Below are 22279 nucleotides of genomic sequence, written 5' to 3' on the forward strand. Positions count from 1 at the left end.
TTGATTTCAGTAAGATTTTGTTTGGGCGCAGTTCAAACTTTTTCACTAGATGACACCCAAGCTCCATATCTGACCATTTAAGGGCACCTCCATTTATGGTTTGAGTGACCTGAACCATATATTTCTATATTTTCATACATTTTATGAAGTAGACATCCTACTCAGAAGTAGTATGGGCAGTTTGGCAGTATTTGATTAGAATTCAATTCATAATTAGAACATGTGTGTTCATTATAGCGCCGTTCTCTTTGCGTGATGTAGTTTATACAGAACTGGTGGGAAATGTGCATTAATACACATTCATTTTATATATTATATAGCTTATTTTTGATAAGCCATATAACCGTCTTTGTAGTGTTAAGAGAGGGAAAGCTATGGGCGTTTTTTTTTCCTCCGCTGGGTGTGTTCTTAAACAGTAGCCTAGGCTAACATTAGAGAAAGACAGCCTTGCCACTAATCGCTATTTTTCTGCACTTAACAGGCGAATTTTGCCAAGATATTTTCAGAAATGATAGACAAGAATGATAGTTTGATGAAAACCCAATTTTGACAAAGAAAATGACACCTATTTTTTTATTTTACTGAAAACGTTTCATCGCGACATCCGATGAGATTTCCCAGATCGCATCACAAATAACATTTTAAACAAAGAAATATTTGGGGTCAATTAAATTGTATGATTATATACATGAAATTAGTTAATCCATCAGTAGGTGGCAGCAAATCTCAATATGTGAATTTAGTTAATTTAGCGGGGTTTTTTTTACTTGTAGTAATTTTTTTTCTCCATTTTTTCTTTCTCTTTGATGATCATTGGTTGATTCACGACTATTTATTATAAGCTTTGTGATTGGTGGATGTTATTTTATGCAATTTTTTCATTGGTTGATTGTAAGTTTGAATTCTGATTCTGTTTGTACTCAAAGCCTACACAAACCTACACACACCTGAAACCTTTAGCCCTGATGAAGGCCTGTGTGCCGAAACGCGTTGGCAAAATAAAGTTGATACATAGCTCCAGTTTCATAGTTTTTTATTTATTTTTGACCCCTCCGTGCCACAACTGCTGCTGGTTTTGTTCCTAAACTACTCGTTTTTTTACTACATGGTCGCTGTCGACACCCATGGTGCTGAACGCACGAGGTTTCGCTGAGCACCAGTGTATTGAAATAACAGTTAAAGTGTTTTTATTTGATTGTTTTTTTTTTTCTTAGAATCCATTTAGTGTTCAACAGTTTTCTATAGATTTCTCAAAATCAAATTTAAACCCTTTTCCCCAATATTTCTAAACTGCAATACTTTGCAATACAGTGCTTTTTGGATCTAGTCCAGTTCAGTGTTTGATGGCTGACCCTATGGCCTTCAACATTTGATCCCATTCACTTACATTGTGCCTCACTAACCAAGAAATTTGTTTGTAAACATTATTGTAATTATTAAATATTATTTAATAAAAATATATAAATGTATAAATGTTTATATATAAATATAAATGCTCTTGAACAAGTGTAAGTCGTTTATCTTTTGCACAAAAATATAAATTTTGTTGCAATATTACATCCGTATTCTTGCACTATATCACACGTCAATCTTTGTAAATAACAAACCACAGGATTTGTTGCTTATCAGCGTGATAAGAAAAAAACCCATACCTTCACACCCCTTTGTCTTGCCAAACATTTCCTCCTCCATAATCTTTTTTTCTTTAATTTTTAAAAAAAATCCAATTATTTTTAAAAAAATTTTATAACCTTTTTGATGCAAGTAAGCACACAGACAATTTGGATCACAAGCTTCTTGCAGGCTAACACTTTTAATAACAATTCCGGTCACACACGTGTCCTTGTGTTGTTCCCTTATCACTCCTCACGTGTGTTTGGATTTGAAGCATAGTTTGAGCACCGGACAGAGGTGCCTTCAATTCTTCCTATTGTAAAGTCATGCAATATATAACCCCCCGTCACCGATCCATCGAGCAGTGTGCTCACAGCAGTGACTAAATGCTGTCCCAGATAGTGATCTGATGAGTTTGAAAATTGTGCAGTGTGAACTCAACATTACTCGACACAGGTAGATTGCAATCAAGGACTTTTTTAAAAAAAATAGAGTACTCGTATTTAATCGAAGAATTGTGACAGCCCTACTTTTGATTCTCATGATATTCATGGTTCCTGTCTCAGTGCTGAAACTCTTTATACAGTGTTACATGTATAGGCAGCTCAGACTTTTATACAGTAATCTAAAACAAATTTCAAACACACATTAGTCCTCATTAATACGGATTTATATGTTAATGATTCTTAATGATTTCCATCTTAAATCATATGCTGAAGGTTCAGAATTACTGGAATCACATTCTTCAAATCTCCTGTTATATTAAGGTAAACAGCAGATAACCACTGAATGTGCTGTGGTTATTATAGCTATCATATATCTTCGTGTTAGGGTACAGTCTCACATAGACAACATCTCCAACCTCCAGGATCAACACAACTCCATTCGAGGAGTTTAACTCTCTCTGAGGCTGATTAGCAAATGCTATAACCAATTTCTCTCCATTCTTATAAATGCAGGCACCTGCTGGATTTGGACCATAACCAAATACAGAGATTCTGAACATGTACGCTCCTTTCAGTGGGGCTGTGAAAACACCTAAATCAAATAACAAGAGATACAGAATCAGCTGATTCATTTATGTTTGCTCAATTACCAAACACACAGTGTAATAGTTTTGAGAGATGGCAGATTATTTCAGGCTACGTTTACACAACAACAGTTTCCTAAAACAGACATGTTTTTTTCTTTGCGTTTTTCGCGTAACGACAACAATGTTGTCAAAACGATCCCCGTTCACACAGATCTTTGGAAACAACTTAAAAACGCTGTATTCTGCTGCCAGGCCAGTAGTTGGCGATGTCACTTTTTAAAGAAACACTACACACTATAGAGGGTCCTGCCAGAACGCGCTCCCTCAGCTGGACTGAGTGGTAAAAGCACCTGCTGCCTGGATTTAATAGGGGAAACTGCAAAAACGCGAGTAAAACAAACGATTACACTAAAGGTTGGGCTCAAAAGTGTTCCTTACAACTTGTCAAATAAACCTAATCCATGGATATTGACATGCTGCCAGCAGTCATGTTTCCTGACATTTATATGTGCCTGATTTCGACGGCAGGGAAATACATAAAGCAAATCTACCTGTGAATATTTTATATAACTACAATATAGGTAGGTTTAAATCCGAGTAATTACTTATATCAATGTTATATATCGTCATATCGTCCAGCCCTAAAACTTGTATAGTTTTTATCAGTGTTTATTTAAAAACACCCAATTATGCATAATATAAGACGGTAAATATTTGATTGATGATTTGTCAACACAATATATAGGGTATGATTTTACCTCAAAACCCAACATATTGACACAATGATAACTGCAAATCCATGTTTCTCTGCTGGAGTCCAGCTGTTTCTGTGCATTGCAGCGATCCATTTGCTTATTTTTTTCCCTGTAGCTTTCAGCAGTCTTTAAATATATACCTCATATTTTGTGTCAAAGCTATTTGTACAGTCAAATCGCAAAAGCTCTTTCCCGTTTTTGGATTTGTTTTTCACAGCATTCACGCTGAAAACCAATGCTGCCGCTCAGTCTTTGTGCCACCCAGTGGGCGTAACCGCAGTCATAATAGTCGACGGTGACGTCACGTGCATACCCTCTATAGACTGAACACGTAATACGCATGACATCACAGTTTTTACAAATTCACATGTTTACAGAGGTGTATAAAGTACTTGAAAGCCATACTTAAGTAAAGGTATAGATATCTTACCAGAAAATGACTTTGGTAGAAGTTAAAGTCACTGTTTAGAATATTACTTGAGCAAAAGTTTTAAAGTATGTGATTTTTTTTGTACTCAAGTATGAAAAGTTTTTATATATATATATATATATATATATATAAATATATATATATATAGCTATGGAAAAAATTAAGAGACCACTCCAAGTTAAGAAATCAATGTTAAGTGGTCTCTTAATTTTTTCCATAGCTGTATATATATATATATATATATATATATATATATATATATATATATATATACACAGTAAAGTCCAAAAGTTTGGAACCACTAAGATTTGTAATTGTAACGATTCAACACTCGACATGGGATCCATTTTGCAAGCTTTATTAAAAGTAATCGTAGTAGTACAGGCAGGGGTCAGCATCAGCAAACACAGCAATGTAGAGCAGGCAGAAACGTGGTCAGGGACAGGCAGAGGATCAGGGCAACAAGCAAGATACACAGTCCAGAGAGCAGGCACAGGGTCGATGGGCAGGCAGCAAAGGGTCAGGAAACGTTAAACAGACGGAAATAGCAACGGGAAAACAAACAGGGTATAAACGCTCAGAAATGACAGCCGGGGCAATAATCAAGACTTCGCGGTGAAGTGGTGTGTGTGACAGTCCTTTATAGTCCTGGTTATGAGCTGCAGCTGGGTGTGGTGATAGTGTGGTGTGCTAGGGTGAATGTGGCAACAGGTGATTGGTGTGACGTGAACATGTGACAGACAGGGAGGATTGTGGGAAGTGTAGTCCGGGAACTGACAGGAGCAGGCTATGATCGTGACAGTAATGTTTTTAAAAGAAGTTTCGTCTGCTCACCAAGGCTACATTTATTTAATTAAAAATACAGTAAAAACAGTAATATTGTGAAATATTATTACAATTTAAAATAACTGTTTTCTATTTGAATATATTTCACAAAGTAATTTATTCCTGTGATCAAAGCTGAATTTTCAGCATCGTTACTCCAGTCTTCAGTGTCACATGATCCTTCAGAAATCATTCTAATATGCTGATCTGCTGCTCAAGAAACATTTAATGTGTACAATTGTACAAAATATTTGTGTACAATATTTTTTTTCAGGATTATTTGATAAATAGAAAGTTCAAAAGAACAGTGTTTATCTGAAATCTAATCTTTTGTAACATTATAAATGTCTTTACTGCCACTTTTGATTGATTTAATGCATCCTTGCTGAATAAAAGTATTAATTTCTTTAATTTCTTTTCAAAAAACTAAAAATAAATATTCTTACTGACCCCAAACTTTTGAACGGTAGTGTATAATGCTACAGAAGCTTTGTATTTCAGATAAATGCTGTTCTTTTGAACTTTCTATTCATCAAGGAATCCTGAAAAAAAAAAAAGTACACAACTGTTTTCAACATTGAAAATAATCATAAATGTTTCTTGAGCAGCAGATCAGCATATTAGAATGATTTCTGAAGGATCATGTGACAGGAATAAATTACTTTGTCAAATATATTTAAATAGTACACAGTTATTTTAAATTGTAATAATATTTCACAATATTACTGTTGTCACGATCACCGTCTGTTCCTGTCACATCCCGGACTACATTTCCCATGATCCTCCATTGCTTATCACCTGCACAATCACTCCACACTAATCACCACACCCAGCTGATACTCATTACCAGGACTATAAAAGACTCACACACACACCACCTCAGCGCGAAATCTTGAGCCTGCCTGCCTGCCTGCCTGCCTGCCTGCCTGCCTGCCTGCCTGCCTGCCTGCCTGCCTGCCTGCCTGCCTGCCTGCCTGCCGGACGCGACGCTCTCAAGCGCCCTGGACGCGATGGACAAGATGGCTGCTTTGCCAGTGCCTACGGGCAAGATGGCCGCCCCTTCGGTGCTCACGGAGGTAGGGGGCGTTCAAGCCATTGAGTCCGCTCCAGAACCCGCTTCAGCCAGTGAGTTTGCTCCAGAGACCGTTCCAGTCGGTGAACCATCGCCTCACTCTCGGAGGAAGAGGAGGAGGAGGAAGAAGGCGTCCTCCTCTCCTCAAGACGCTGACGCCGTTCAAGAGGCCGCTGTGGGCCTGGAGACCACTCCAGAGGTCTCTCCTGCTCCGCCCAAGCGTCATCCTCTACCAGCACCGCCTAAGTGTCTTGCCCTGCCGGCGCCACCTGTGCTCCTCGCCCTGCCGGCGCCACCTGTGCTCCTCGCCCTGCCGGCGCCACCTGTGCTCCTCGCCCTGCCGGCGCCACCTGTGCTCCTCGCCCTGCCGGCACCACCTGAGCTCCACGCCCTGCCGGCACCACCTGAGCTTCCAGCCCTGCCTGCACCACCCGAGCTTCCAGCCCTGCCAGCGCCGCTCAAACTCCTTGCGCTGCCAGCGCCATTCAGGCGTCTTGCCCTGCCGGCTTAACCCACACGCCTGTCTCTGCCGGCGCCACCCGAACTCCTTGCCCACGAACCTGCGACCCCCGCTGAAATCCCCAAGAACTTTTTGAGGGGGGGGGGGGGGGGGTTGGCTGTATACCTAGGGGTGGGGAGCTGGTGGGTGGGGACCCTGCCCAGCCACTGCTGTCAGGGCCATTTATGGACTGTAGCCCACTAAGGCCATTTATGGACTCATTGCTGCGGCTGCCCAAGCCGCCTGACCTGCCGTGGTGACCCAAGCCGCCTGACCTGCCGTGGCTACCCAGGCCGCCTGACCTGCCGTGGCTACCCAGGCCGCCTGACCTGCCGTGGCTACCCAGGCCACCTGACCCGCCGTGGCTTTCCGACACTCCGGACTCGCCATGGTTGCCCGAGTTCCTGGACCTGCATTGGGGACCCCGTTCCTGTCTGCATGCCGGTCTCCAATGCACCCACCCTCCCTCCCTAGCTGTTCCTTTTACGCCGCGAGGACGCGCCTTCCGGGAGGGGGGCGTTATGTCACGATCACCGTCTGTTCCTGTCACATCCCGGACTTCATTTCCCATGATCCTCCATTGCTTATCGCCTGCACTCACTTCACAATCACTCCACACTAATCACCACACCCAGCTGATACTCATTACCAGGACTATAAAAGACTCACACACACACCACCTCAGCGCGAAGTCTTGATTCACCCTGTGACAATTCTGAGCGTTATTTCCCTGTCTGCCTGTCTGTTACCGTTCCTGTCTGTTTCCTGTTTATTGACCCGTTGCTGCCTGTCCTGACCCTTGCTTTGTATACCGACCTGTGAGTGATATCTGCCTGCCTCGACCTTCTGCCTGTGCCCTGACTACGATTCTGCATAACCCTCTGCTGTACCTGTTTGCTCCTGATTTACCCTGCCTGTACGACCACGCTTACTTTTGTAATAAAAGCTTGCAAATGGATCTCCGCCTCAGTCCCGCTTCGTTACAACTGTATTTTTACTGTATTTTTAATTAAATAAATGTAGCCTTGGTGAGCAGACGAAACTTCTTTTAAAAACATTAAAAATCTTAGTGGTTCCAAACTTTTGGACTGTACTGTGTATAAAATATATTTTATATATGTATATATATATAATGTACTTAAGTATTAAAAGTAAAAGTACAAGTAAATGTAAAATATAAAAGGAGCGCAAAAATATTTTTAAAAATTGTCCTATACAGTTTAAGCAGCAAGACTGTGTTCAGTTTTAACTCTTTAGTACATTTTGTTTTCTTTGAATAAAAAAAAAAAAAAAAAAAAAAAAATTGCTAAATGTTTTTTGGAATATTTAAATATATATATATATATATATATATATATATATATATATATATATATATATAAAAAAAATATATATATATATTATTTATACATTGATCATTCATGTTAATTCATAGTGCATTATAACTAATGTAAGAGACCACTTTAAAATGTTTACTTTTACTCCACTACATCCCCCCAAAGCATTTTCATTTCTTACTACAACATAATTTGGGGAAGAACACAGACTGCAAGCAAGCATGTGCAATCAAGTGCTTGCACAACCATAGTTGGTTTCATTTTTTGGGTTGCGTCCGTTGCATGAATGGCGTGTCGTGGAGTGAGGGCACCTGAACTCGACAAAGCCGACCTGATACAGTATTTATTTATTTTTTTTCAGTAAATATATTTGTTTGACAGGAAAGCTGTGCGCAACCAGGAATATATATTCATTTATTTAAAAAAAAAAAAAAAAAAAAAAGCACCCCAGAAAAAAGGTGTTCAAATACTTGATTTATTTCAGTGTTCATCGTTGTGTTTCCTGATTGGCTGGATTGCAAGTTGGTGTTGTTTTTCATGTGAGTGAATAAACAGACAACTGTTCACAAGCTGCTTCTCTTCGGTGATTTATTTTATTTCTTTGAGTGTGTCTCACGCGAAGTTACTACTTTACTTCTGTGAATGAACGGAAAAAACACAAAACTAAAAAAGTTTACCATTTTTAGTTGAAACTGTTGTCGTGTAAACGGCCCCTAATTCTCTTATAAACATTACACAACTGAAGACAGGTCTGAATGGAGCAGAAAGGTTTCATTACTATAAACTGACTTTTATGACTCCATTTCATTTATAATTACCTGTAATTGGGTTGTAGGCGTTCCCTATGTTTGTGAAGACGTTCTTGTAGGTTAGCGTGACTTCAGTGGGAAAAGGTCCAATATTTTCACCGTTCGATTGTGTCAGTGCAGCTGAAAAAGCTATTTCTCTGTCTGTTATTGAAAAACATAAGCAATATTGGGTAACACTTTACAATAACAGTACATGAATAACCATGAACTAATAACTGAGTTAATAGTTACTTCAACATGAACTCATGATTAGTCAAGATATGAACTAATGAAGAGTGATCCTTAACTACGACAGGAGTCATAGGGATTCATGCATGAAAACAGAAGCCTTAACTATGCGTTAATACATGTTTGATAATTAATGCATTAATTAACATTTAGGGTAAACTAAATCAAACAGTCTCTATAAGAAGGAATAATACATATTTGGACTTTGAAATAAATTTAAACAATTTATTCTTGTCAGAATTTAAACTACTGACATCAGCAGCTTCATTATAAACATTACTGAAAGGCACAGGATTAGTTTGTAATTATTTTCACTGACCCTCCCTATCAAACATATAAAATACTAAATACACTATTTATCTTAAAAGGTTTATCTTAATCTGTTTTGTGATATTCTTTCCTATCAAACTAAACTACTGTGACTTACATCAGTTCCTGAGGAATCGGTTCCCAAAAAAATAACCAAACAGGAAACATGAACTAAGGTCAGGGAGTGTTTGCTGGGATCAGATTCAGAAGTTCACTCTCCATCCAGACGCAGGCCGTGATCATACTGTACCTCCATTTTCGGACTTTTTGAAAAGTCACACAACATCACTTAACTGGGCTGAGTACTTATATAGTTGTGTTAGTACAAGTGCGTTTGAAAGTAAGTTAATGATAATCATGAGCTGAATTTGGTAATTAGTTAACAGTGAATTAATTATGATTGTGCCCCCTCAAGTAAAGTCATGACATAAGTATACATTAACAAACCATTAGTTGATGTTAGTATATGCTTAGTTAATAATGAGTTAATTATGATTGTGCCCCCTCAAGTAAAGTCATGACATAAGTATACATTAACAAACCATTAGTTGATGTTAGTATATGCTTAGTTAATAATGAGTTAATTATGATTGTGACCCCTCAAGTAAAGTCATGACATAAGTATACATTAACAAACCATTAGTTGATGTTAGTATATGCTTAGTTAATAATGAGTTAATTATGATTGTGCCCCCTCAAGTAAAGTCATGACATGATGCACATATCACACATCATTAACTAATATATGAATAAACACTATAGAGTGCCATCCTTATTCCTTTACACCCTGTTACAAAAAAACTAAAATAAAAAGTATTGGTATTTTATGTTTATTTCTGTAATTAAACATATATGGACTTGAAAGCAAGCCATAAACATACCTGTAAAGACACACATAAGGTACATTTACATGTAAAATAGCGCGCATCCACAAGCTAATGTTAATCAAAGCATATACATTTAAACGACAAAAAAACAAATACAGTTAATAACTGCACATAACCTCCTGAAAACCCCAATAAAACATACATGTAAATATGTCTTTAATTATTAATTCGGCTTACCAAAGCAGTCAACATTTATTAGTTTAAAATGCCAGCAACACAACAAACGCGCCAAGAGAACACCTAGCGTGTGCCACTAATGTGTGTCCCGCCAGAAACAAACCCTACATACTTTAGTTCCGGGAATAAACTATGACTATTTAGCTATATGACTAAATATAAATTAACTGTAAAAATCAGAAAACAGTTTAGATCAAATTAAATTTATTAGTGGTAGTTAGTCTATTTTCCACATTTGATTAGACAGATCTATGTAATTAATGGCTAAATAATCATGTGCCATTGCAATTATTTGTCACAAAGCTGCAGATGGCAGATTATGATATTACGGTGTAATTTATGACAGTATTAAATCGCGTTTAATTCAAATTCAGAGACTTCTTGTTTACTCTTATGGAGGCTGATTTATTTAGTTTACCCCTAAATGTTAATTAATGCATTAATTATCAAACATGTATTAACGCGTAGTTAAGGCTTCTGTTTTCATGCATGTGTGGCGGGGCGGTGTAATTTTGAGACACAAGCCCAAGGTTTTGTTCACTAATAATGAAGTCCGACTACGCCACCCTAAGGATTAACCCCAGGGAAAATACTCAAACCACCCAAATTGGGGAATATAGCACACAGGTTCGGTTCCCTCAAAATGAGGCCAGAGACATGAGTATAAAAAAATACAAAAATGTTTATTAATACAAAAGTTAATTAAAATACAAAACAATGAATCACAGAAAAATACACGAAACCCCACTTCAAACACAAGAACACAAATTACAAAAAGAAAAAGATATCAAACAAAACCAACTTGAGGTAGTATGTATTTGTGTATGTATATGTAAAACAAAGACGGAGTAATACCAGCAGGGGCTGAGGTTCCCAACGGCTGGGATCAATGTAGAGTTTGGTTTCACAAGAGCACACTTCCACGCGCACACACACCCGTGCACTCTAATCACACTATCAAACACTCAAGGTGTACACCGCACACGATGAAGGAGAACCACCACCACAAGGAGGAAGATCAAACCACCCGTGGGACCCCAGCTCCTGCAATAAATCAGAAAGAAAATAAATAACTATAAAAACAAACTGGGCAGAAATGGCAATATAATCATCAATGCAGCAACTCCTCACATAAGTGGTATCAACAAACAGAAGTGAGGAGAAGCAACAATGTAACCAGAAAATCAGATAGTTAATCACCTGAAATTGTTACAAACACCAACTTCTATACAGTAGGTCACCACACGATTTGAATTGCATTCATAGATTAAACATGCACATATCAACAGATTGTAGTTTCACAAAAAAAGAAAAATCAAAGCAATACCATCAAACAAATGTCCACAAACTTAAAAGAAAAAGGTTAAATAATTTAACCATGATAACTAATAATAAAATAAACCAAAACGTGAAGCAGGGCACTAGAAAGGCACGTAACAGAATCAAACCAGCAGTCCCCTTTAATAAACTTTGATGACTTCGTCGGCGCGGTTGTATGGACCGCCGCTCTGTTAACAGCGCGAAGACAGCAGCAAGTGCTCACGGCAGCAAACAATCACGGCATAAACGATCACGGCAGCAAACAATCACAACATAGAACGAGAGGGAGAATCCATCAGGATATCACGCCGAATAAAATGCTTCATAGGCATGGGCTTGCCACCGTCATACCCACCGCTAACACCATGGGGTACAGGAAGTCATGTATACTGAGAGGCAAACAGTCATCAAAACCCACTAAGCAGCACAAAAAGGGCAGCAGCACCAGAATATAGAAACTGCACTCCACAGCCACCGTCAACACAGCCAAAACAAGAGAGGAAAACGGACGTGACGCATCCCAGGTAACAGCCAATCGGCCTTTAAATAGGAGGTACTATTCACTGATAGGCAAACACTGCTGTCAATCACCTAATCCTGTTACATTCCATCCCCAGTTTCTGCAACGTCGTCCCGACGGTGAATCAAACAAAATCCCACCTAGGAACTCAGTTCCAAGGCCGGAACAGGGTACCAGCTGTACTACTCACTATACTGGCCACTGAACCTGCCCCCACTGTTCGAGGGAGGTGGTGCAAATTAGAGTGCTGACCTGCCGTCCTCCTCCTCCCAGTCCTTCTTACCGTAACCTCACCTACCTCTAATGAGTTGGAAGGCAATACAACTGGCTGTGAGCCCACCTCAACCTCTGTTACCCTAGGGGTTTCCACAGCTTGCCGGACACCAGAGGTCTGAGGAAGAGAAGGACCAATGTCCTGTAGCCTCGTCCTACCTCCAAGTTGTGGTGTCTCTGGCACTAAGACAAACAAATCCTCCTCATCATCATACCCCTCTTCCGGAGGCTGCAAAGACTCAGCCACCGGACTATCAGGCAACCCAGTAGGCAGATCCTGACAGATCTGGGCCTTCAGCAAGGACCGGTGCACATGCTTTACTTTTCCCAAATCCATGGTAGGAGCAATGGTATATACTGCCCCACCTTCCTTGGGTGCTCTCATGATCTGGTACACCACTGAACTCCACAGGTCTTGGATTTTACATCTACCCCTCACACTATGATCACGGAGGTATACCAATTGACCCTCCTTCAGTGGTGCTCCCCTTACCTGCTGGTCATGCCGAGCCTTTCGCCGATCGGCTGCAGCACCCAAACGTTCACGAGCACTCTCAAACGCAACTTGCAACCGATCCTGCTGCTCCAGAATCCACCTATTAACGCTGCCGGCCAACGGCTCTTGGACTCTGCCCAGCAAGAAGTCAACCGGAAGTCTGGGTTCCTGCCCGAACATTAAAAAATACGGGGATTCCCCCGTTGTCTGATGGGGAGTGGTGTTATATGCAAAGAGTACTTGTGGGAGGCAAAGTGGCCAATCACCCTTTTTGGAAAGCGGCAAAGTGCGCAACAGATCATGCAACGTTCTATTGAAACGTTCGCACTGACCGTTTCCGGCCGGGTGATATGGGGTCGTACGTGACTCTCGACTCCATACAAACTGCAAAGCTGTTGAAGTAGGACGGATTCAAAATTCCGACCTTGGTCGGAGTGAATACGACCCGGCACACCGAATTTACAAAACCACTCTACCACAAGAACCTGAGCTACAGTCTCTGCCCGTTGGTCTCTAGTGGGTACTGCCAAGGTGTATTTTGTAAAAACATCGGTCATAACTAACACGTTTTCAAGGCCAGACCTTGAGGGCTCTAACACTGTGAAATCCAAGGCCAAAATTTCATTTGGCCGAGCAGCCAACAAATGTCCCATGAAACTACCAGGTGCAGAGGGGACGCCTTTGGCACACTGGCACCGCTCACACTCCTGGCACCAGCGGGTAATGTCTGCAGACATGCCAGGCCAATAGCACCGCTGCCGCACTAGCTGAAATGTGCGTTCTACCCCTGATGCCCATGCTGTTGGTGAAGCTGGATCAAGACATCCTGTTTCATGGCTGCAGGCAATAATACCTGGAAGATTTCCTCTCCACCATCTGAGCGCAATACACGCCGATAGAGCACTCCATCAGTCTCCACTAGGCGGTCCCATTGACGGAGCAGAATAACTGCCAATCTGGAGAGTTTCTTACGCTCTTCAGGAGTTGGGGGCAACTTGCGCCTCCAAAACCAACAACTCACCTATGACTGAGTCTGCTACCTGCTGAGCACTCATGTCACTAATTGAAGTACAAGGAAATGAGGTAACCTGATTGACCGAGGTCACCAATCCACCTTGGGCAGCTTGCTGCAATGCCACTGGAACAGCCACAGCAGGACAAAACTCATGTACCACCCCTGTACCTGAAAAGTTTTGACGCGACAAGGCATCCGCATTGCGGTTGCTTCTCCCTGACCTATATTTGATCTCAAAATCAAATGATGCCAATTGGGAAGCCCAACGCTGCTCCATGGCACCCAACTTTGCAGAAGTCAGGTAGCTGAGGGGGTTGTTGTCAGTAAAAACCACACATTTATGGCCCAGCAAGTATTCCCTAAATTTTTCAGTCATGGCCCACTTGAGCGCCAAAAACTCCAGTTTCATTGAACTGTAATTGGATGTATTGCGCTCAGTGGGCCTAAGACTGCGGCTACCATAAGCTATAGGGCGTACTTTACCTTGTTGCTCCTGTGAGAGGACTGCCCCTAGTCCTCCATGACTGGCATCTACCTCTAAAATAAAAGGTAGCGAAAAGTCAGCATAAGCAAGCACTGGAGCTGTGGTTAACTTACCTTTCAACCCCTCAAAGCTACACTGACATTCCGCTGACCAGGCTTCAGCAAACTCCTGAACACCCTGCTTCGGCCGCTTGGGATTTGCTAGCTGAGCCACCAACCTATGAAGAGGGGCAGCCAACTTGGCAAACCCCTCCACAAACCGTCGGTAGTAGCTAGCAAATCCCAAAAATGAGCGCAACTCCGCAACACTGGTGGGACAACGCCATTGTGCAACCGCCTCCACCTTCCCTGGATCAGTGGAAACTCCATCTGAAGAGATGACATGCCCCAAATAATGCACTTCCCTTTTGAAAAAAAGCACACTTCGATAATTTGGCCTTCAACCCTTCACTTTGCAAGCGGCTCAGGACTACCTCCATCCGGGCAAGATGTTGATCTACCGAGGAGGAAAAGACAACAATATCATCAAGATAAAGGAGGAGGGACTGGCACTGCTGATCCCCAAACAACCGTTCCATCAATCGTTGGAAGGTGCTTGGGGCATTGCACAGCCCAAAGGGCATCCTATTCCACTCAAAGAGGCCAAACGGGGTGCAAAAAGCAGTTTTAGATTTGTCCCCCTCAGCTACAGGTACCTGATTGTACCCGCTGGCCAGGTCCATGGTAGAAAACCAACGGGCCCCAGCCAGCGAGTCCAGAGTCTCCTCTATACGTGGTAGAGGGAACGCATCCTTCCTAGTCTTTGAATTTAAGCGACGGTAGTCCACGCACATGCGCAGACTACCGTCCTTCTTTTGACCAGAACAATGGGCGACGCATAGGGACTGCAGCTCTCTCTAATTACCTGAGTTTCCAACAATTGATTGATATGTGCCTTGACCACCTCATACTCGGATGGAGGAATACGCCTGAACCGCTGCCTAACAGGGATGTCATCCAACAAGGGGATCTCATGGGATATCAAATTTGTGCATCCCAAATCCCCATCGTTTGCAGAGAACACAGGCACATACTTCTCCAGTAGTGCCCTGACCTTACCCTGTTCTTCTTCTGACAACACAGATAAGTCTAACATGGCTATCTGTTCTTGCACAGTAGGGGAAACCTGCACAAACTGTGTACTCACCTTAGCTGTAACGGTCTTAACTTCTGCGACCTCCGGGGGCAAACTAATCACATCAACCTTATTCACAGTGCCAATAACAGTGCTAGCGTACAATACCACATCTACAGTACCCACATTAACTACTGGCACATAAACTGTACCACCGTCCACCCTTAAGAGAGCAGGAGAGGCTAGCAAACCTGCCGGTAGACCAGAAACTGGTGGCTCAAACAGTACTGTACCACTCGAATATTGCACTGAACAGGTTGCAGCAACCACCAATTTCATGGTGCCACCCAAGATGCGCCACGCCCGACGTCCCCGCACTCTAACTCGCCCTCCGCCATCTGAAACTGGCTGAACGTCAACCTGGTGGCAATGCTGTAAGGCCTGAAAAACAAAATTAGGGGCCTGTGATACCACTGGTAAGTCAAAGAGAGCTGTGCCATGCTGGCCAAAGAGCTCCCGGTAGCAGCGGCTCAGGATGTTCATACCTAACACCCCAGGAACTTCTGCACACACACCACCGGGAGGATCTCTGACCACCAGTATGCCGCAGCCTGAAATTACTCGCCCACAGAGTTCCACATCTAATTCCAAATAACCAACATAAGGAATTGAAAGACCGTTTGCAGCTCGAAGTTGTAACCAATGACACGATCTAAGCTGTTCCTGACCCCACGACCCAAAATTTGTCACAAACCAACTCTCAGTAATGGTGGACACCATAGAACCAGTGTCCACCAGGCAAGGTATCTGAGCCCCACCCATAGATACAATAAGCTGTGGACAAGTAGACATAAGGCGTGACATAAAATCAAAATCAGTTACAGTTTTAGAGCCTATCCTTTTCCCAACCAAATTGTGGCCCTGCAACTCGGTGGGAACTAGTTTTCCGACGGCTGCGCGGATGACTGTCCACCCTTCATTACGGCAGAATTCACACGGGCTGATGGTGAAGCAGATCTCCGCTCCCCATCGCAATCTCTGGCAAAATGGCCAGGTTGCTGACACCTTCTGCAAATTAAGTTAGCCTTAAATGGTCGTGAACGTGACTGAGAATTTTGAAGCTGAGCCATACTTTGGGTTAACTGATTTAATTGTTGTTGCTGCTTTCTGAGCATGTCCCGTAGTTCACTCATTTCTGACGTTACTGAACCACTACTACTATTAACATGCTGATGTCCCTGTACCCCATATTGGATGCCATAAGCGGATGGAACAGACTGGCTCCGACCACGTACCCCCCCAGGCATACCCTCTCTTTCCCAACGAAGAGCTTCGCTGCGAATGTCAAACAATGTAGCAGTAGGTTGACGACGCACAAATTGCTTAAGTTCACGCCGAAGAGCACAATCGTTAACATACTCAACAAACTGATCTCTTAATAACACTTCGGCGTTAGGCATGCCGTGAGGTGACTGACTTTTAACCTTTTCCAGGAGACTCATCAGGGCCAGGGAGAACTCCACCAGCGTCTCCCCATCCTGTTGTCTTCTGGAAAAGAACGACTCCTGAAGTGCTACATAAGACTTTGTACAACCGTACAATTCACGCAATACCTGAATAATTTGATCTGATCCTCCCTCTCGTTCCTCGATCGATAACGAATTTCTTCCTCGCTCTCCTTCCAGATGATCAAACAAGAAAAATGCCTGATCAGCTGTAGACAGATGGCGAAGCCGCATACAGGCCTGAGCCTCCTCCACCCACTCATTGATGCCAATGCCCGACCGACCGCTAAACTTTGGGCACTTGCGATCCCGAGGAATGAAAACAAACCGCTCCGCTGTCGATGCACCAGCACCAATAAGTGGGGGATTTTCAGCCACAGGAATAGCAACATTAGATGGACCTGGCTGCGCAACAGACACTGGCTCTTGCCGCAGCCTTTCATTATCAGCTTTCAGTTGAGCTACCAAATCTCTTAACTCACGCAATTCGTCCTCCATATCTGCAACTGCACACGCAAAGAGGGACTGCTGTTGTCTGGTTCCTACCAGAAGAGAGAGAGAGAGAGAGAGAGAGAAAAAAAAAAAAGCAAATATACAAACAAAACCCACGTCTCTGGACTACACAAGAGGGGACCCTGCCGACTACGCCAGAATGTGGCGGGGCGGTGTAATTTTGAGACACAAGCCCAAGGTTTTGTTCACTAATAATGAAGTCCGACTACGCCACCCTAAGGATTAACCCCAGGGAAAATACTCAAACCACCCAAATTGGGGAATATAGCACACAGGTTCGGTTCCCTCAAAATGAGGCCAGAGACATGAGTATAAAAAAATACAAAAATGTTTATTAATACAAAAGTTAATTAAAATACAAAACAATGAATCACAGAAAAATACACGAAACCCCAATTCAAACACAAGAACACAAATTACAAAAAGAAAAAGATATCAAACAAAACCAACTTGAGGTAGTATGTATTTGTGTATGTATATGTAAAACAAAGACGGAGTAATACCAGCAGGGGCTGAGGTTCCCAACGGCTGGGATCAATGTAGAGTTTGGTTTCACAAGAGCACACTTCCACGCGCACACACACCCGTGCACTCTAATCACACTATCAAACACTCAAGGTGTACACCGCACACGATGAAGGAGAACCACCACCACAAGGAGGAAGATCAAACCACCCGTGGGACCCCAGCTCCTGCAATAAATCAGAAAGAAAATAAATAACTATAAAAACAAACTGGGCAGAAATGGCAATATAATCATCAATGCAGCAACTCCTCACATAAGTGGTATCAACAAACAGAAGTGAGGAGAAGCAACAATGTAACCAGAAAATCAGATAGTTAATCACCTGAAATTGTTACAAACACCAACTTCTATACAGTAGGTCACCACACGATTTGAATTGCATTCATAGATTAAACATGCACATATCGACAGATTGTAGTTTCACAAAAAAAAAGAAAAATCAAAGCAATACCATCAAACAAATGTCCACAAACTTAAAGAAAAAGAAAAAGGTTAACTGATTTAACCATGATAACTAATAATAAAATAAACCAAAACGTGAAGCAGGGCACTAGAAAGGCACGTAACAGAATCAAACCAGCAGTCCCCTTTAATAAACTTTGATGACTTCGTCGGCGCGGCTGTATGGACCGCCGCTCTGTTAACAGCGCGAAGACAGCAGCAAGTGCTCACGGCAGCAAACAATCACGGCATAAACGATCACGGCAGCAAACAATCACAACATAGAACGAGAGGGAGAATCCATCAGGATATCACGCCGAATAAAATGCTTCATAGGCATGGGCTTGCCACCGTCATACCCACCGCTAACACCATGGGGTACAGGAAGTCATGTATACTGAGAGGCAAACAGTCATCAAAACCCACTAAGCAGCACAAAAAGGGCAGCAGCACCAGAATATAGAAACTGCACTCCACAGCCACCGTCAACACAGCCAAAACAAGAGAGGAAAACGGACGTGACGCATCCCAGGTAACAGCCAATCGGCCTTTAAATAGGAGGTACTATTCACTGATAGGCAAACACTGCTGTCAATCACCTAATCCTGTTACACATGAATCCCTATGACTCCTGTCGTAGTTAAGGATCACTCTTCATTAGTTCATATCTTGACTAATCATGAGTTCATGTTGAAGTAACTATTAATTTAGGTATTAGTTCATGGTTATTCATGTACTGTTATTGTAAAGTGTTACCCAATATTGTGATATATTACTGTATTACACTGAGAATGAATACACTGAATTTAACATCATTCAAGCACACTTTCACCTCTATTTTCCTTTCTCAACTCCACTTGACTCAGAGTAAGATTTGAAATTTCTGTGAAGGAATAAAGATTCTGTTAAATGACATTTACACTGTAAATTGTGTTATCTATTACAATAATCACAGTATACACTCAACTTTACACTATACAATGTATTGCATTGGTGTTTTACTTTGAGGATCATTGATAAAAGAATGAATGTTATGGTGAAGTACCTTCATCTTTCTTCTTCATCTCATTCCTCAGTTGTGTCTCTAAAGCTCTGATGTTTTCCTTCTGCTCTGTAACGGTGGCGGTCAGTTCTCTCAGCGCTTTATAGATGTCGGGGCGCTCCTTCTCATTGAGTCCTCCATCTACCTGCTGCTGGACGACAAACACAAAGGTTTCCAACAGCAGCAGTATACATACTAAAGCCTTCATTCTCACTTCACTGATGTTTGTTTTGAGCTCTTGCTCTGTCATCCTCACATCCTTTCATGTTCCTTTTATAGTGTCCTGTTTTACTGTCACATAAATAAATAATTTGAGTGAACTGTTAATCATTAGTGGGATGTTTATCTCTGTTCACAACATCTGTGACCTTATGTTAATCTCAACTGAAAATAACTGACTCAATGTTTTTTTTTTTTTTTTTACATATCATCAGTCTGCATCCTTATTGGACGATAAGGAATGATAACAGATATATCATATAGCTGTATCAGGTTAAAATCTCACAAATTAATAGTATTAAATAGCACCTAATTTAATAAAACAGGCTGTGTGACTATGAGGAATGATTACCTCAAAATGTACATCCATATGCAAGTTTGAGTGACTTTATTTAAATTAGATACATTAGCTATTGTTGTTACGTAATGGTGGTGTATCAAACACACGACGAGGAAGATTAAAGTTAAATAAGACTTTACCTGATAATCCACAGGGAGAAACACAGAATCCAGAGGACGAAATCAGCAGGGAGATGGACAGTTCAGGGCTGTCGACGATGTTCACTGTGGTGTTGCACTGAAAAAAAGGAGTCCATGGTGCAGGAAGAAACCAAAAAATGTACTCACAAAAAACACGGAAAAAACAGAATGTGGTGGGAAACTCAAACAAAGAAACATGTGACAGAAGAAAAACAATCAAACTGACAGTTCATGTGTCAGTGATTATCTCAACCTCTGATATATTTCTGACCTCTGATATAGATGGTCACTCCACCCTATGGTCTCCATGTGAATATCTTACAAAAGTTACCAACTTTACCAGCTTTATGACCAAAAATTGTTCAAATCCTGTGGCTATACTATTAAAACAGTGTGTATTTGAATGTTTACGGCTTGGCCCATTTAACTCCAGCGACAAAGAGACTTCCTTTCATCTTTCCAGCAAGCTCAAATGTGATTGGGTTTTACCAAACACAATACGGACCCTGCGACAGGTCATCGACTTGAAAAACCCTTCTCTGCACGGCGACGAGAAGATTCACATTTAAAGTCAACTCAAGCAAGTACCTCCAGAGTCTAAACTGAACTGGTGCATTTAAATGAATGATTCATGGTTCGTTCAGGTCTTTGAAGTGCATGTTTTGAATAGCAATTGATTACCTCGGTCTCAAAGGTCTCAAGGTCAGACAGAGACATGAGCAAGTGTGTGTAGACGGATGTTAATCGATGTGCCTGTGGGTAATGTCCTAATTCTAGAGCAGGCGGGTCGATAGATGCTGACTGGCTGTAAATCTGGCGAGCAGACCATCGCTCGTAATCAAGCTCTTGGGTAAAATGATTTCGGACTGAGTTTGTTGATCCACAGATTTGTCATGTAAATAAAGTTTCAGTGAAATTGATATCATTGCGAAATGAGAATGACCTCAAGAATGAATTCAAAGCAACTGAATTTGCAACCAGATTCAAAGCTAGAGTTGAAAGACTCCTGTCCAACATGTTGCTTAATTGTTTGCAAATTAGATGGCTTATCTGTTTGTTTATTTGGACAGGTTTGTCTAACATGCCCTTGTTCTTCACACAAGAAACATGTGATCCGAGCTAAAGATTGTGTAATCTTTGCCTTCATTTGTTAGCTTTACAGCCAAGTGGAGTGGATCTTGTTGTGCCTTCAATATCACTGAAAAGACATAACATGCTTGATATCTGAGTGTAATAATTTTTATTGGTGCTGTAAATCTGTCATATATTTTCAAGAACGCCTTGAACAGTTTCATTCTTAACCATGGTAACCACAAATTAACCACAGTTTTGCTACACTATAGTTTATGGTATTTGTTGTATAACAATAATTTTACTACAAATACCATAAGGGCCGTTACATAGCCAACGCGAGAAACGCGAGCAAGCGACGCGCTCCCTTTCATAGTCTAAACAGTGGACGCAAGCGTCACGGGCGATGCGTGTATGCAATACACCGCTCACGCAACAGGGGGTAGTAGAGTCGGGTGATATTAGTAGATTCTGTAGTCCTATGCTTTATGAATTTACTCAGCCAGTTAAGTTGAGTCAATATTTTTGGGTAGCCGAAACTTAGCTGCCCCGCACCATTTCTGCACGCCACCTTCCACTTTTTGTGCGCCCTGGTGAATTTGTCACGGGCACTTTTCCAGTCTGTTTTTACTTTATCTATGGGTTTTCCCATCGCGGTTGCAACCTCTCTCCATGCATTTTCCAACGCTATTTTATTTGAGTGTAATAGCGATGAACTATCGTATAAATGTGGATGAATACGTATAAGTTCGCATAATTTTTCCTCTTCGCCCGCCATTGTATTCAAACCTTCTTCTTCTGTAAACACAATATACTTGAATTAATGTACAATACTTGCAATGTCGCCCCCACCGACAACGCATAGTATTGCGTGCATCGGCGCGTTGCGTATCAAAAACTAGGACGACACATTTGGCTACGAACCGACGCATAATGGTGGCCGAAGCGTAACGATGCGTGGCCTGGGGTGTAAAGATGTGTTGACTATTAAACGGCCCTAAACTATAGTGTAGCAAAACTGTGGTTAACATGGGTAAGACAAAAAAATCATAGTTATGAAAAGCATTTAGCTCAATTAATTATAACTAAAGGTGTAATTAAGTTACAGTGAATAAGAATCTAATCAACTGTAAATGATTCTGAATTAATATTTAACACTTCCAATAGCAAACAGTAATAATATTTTATTATGATAAGCAAAAGTGTCCGGAATCTTTCAGTTTAAGGCAGTAATTTGAAACAGCACAAGAAACTTGTGCACATGAAAAAATCAAACAAGTCTTTAT

General features: G+C 41.5%; 1 protein-coding gene and 1 long non-coding RNA gene across 2 annotated transcripts; both read right to left on the reverse strand.

The window, feature by feature from the left end:
• Positions 1 to 405: 405 nt before the first annotated feature.
• LOC137024858 (complement C1q-like protein 4) lies at positions 406 to 19473 on the reverse strand. Its single transcript, XM_067392802.1, has 4 exons — positions 19227 to 19473; positions 19014 to 19064; positions 8384 to 8515; positions 406 to 2652 (listed from the first exon to the last, which is right to left on the reverse strand). Exons 1-4 carry the CDS (start codon positions 19471 to 19473, stop codon positions 2372 to 2374), a joined length of 711 nt encoding a protein of 236 aa, XP_067248903.1. The 3' UTR covers positions 406 to 2371.
• Positions 10459 to 18954, reverse strand: LOC137024862 (uncharacterized). The gene is made up of 3 exons (XR_010895778.1): positions 17718 to 18954; positions 17184 to 17243; positions 10459 to 11019 (listed from the first exon to the last, which is right to left on the reverse strand). It is a non-coding gene; the product is annotated as an uncharacterized lncRNA (long non-coding RNA).
• Positions 19474 to 22279: the final 2806 nt, after the last annotated feature.

Source organism: Chanodichthys erythropterus, chromosome 8, assembly GCF_024489055.1.
Source record: "Chanodichthys erythropterus isolate Z2021 chromosome 8, ASM2448905v1, whole genome shotgun sequence".
Classification (NCBI taxonomy): Eukaryota; Metazoa; Chordata; class Actinopteri; order Cypriniformes; family Xenocyprididae; genus Chanodichthys; species Chanodichthys erythropterus.

Coding starts and splice junctions, on each gene's coding strand:
- LOC137024858 (XM_067392802.1), bottom strand. CDS start 19,473: ATGACAGAGCAAGAGCTCAAAACAAACATCAGTGAAGTGAGAATGAAG. Junction 19,065..19,226: donor GATGAAGAAGAAAGATGAAG/GTACTTCACCAT, acceptor ATTCCTTCACAG/AAATTTCAAATCTTACTCTG. Junction 8,516..19,013: donor GTTGAGAAAGGAAAATAGAG/GTGAAAGTGTGC, acceptor TTTCAATAACAG/ACAGAGAAATAGCTTTTTCA.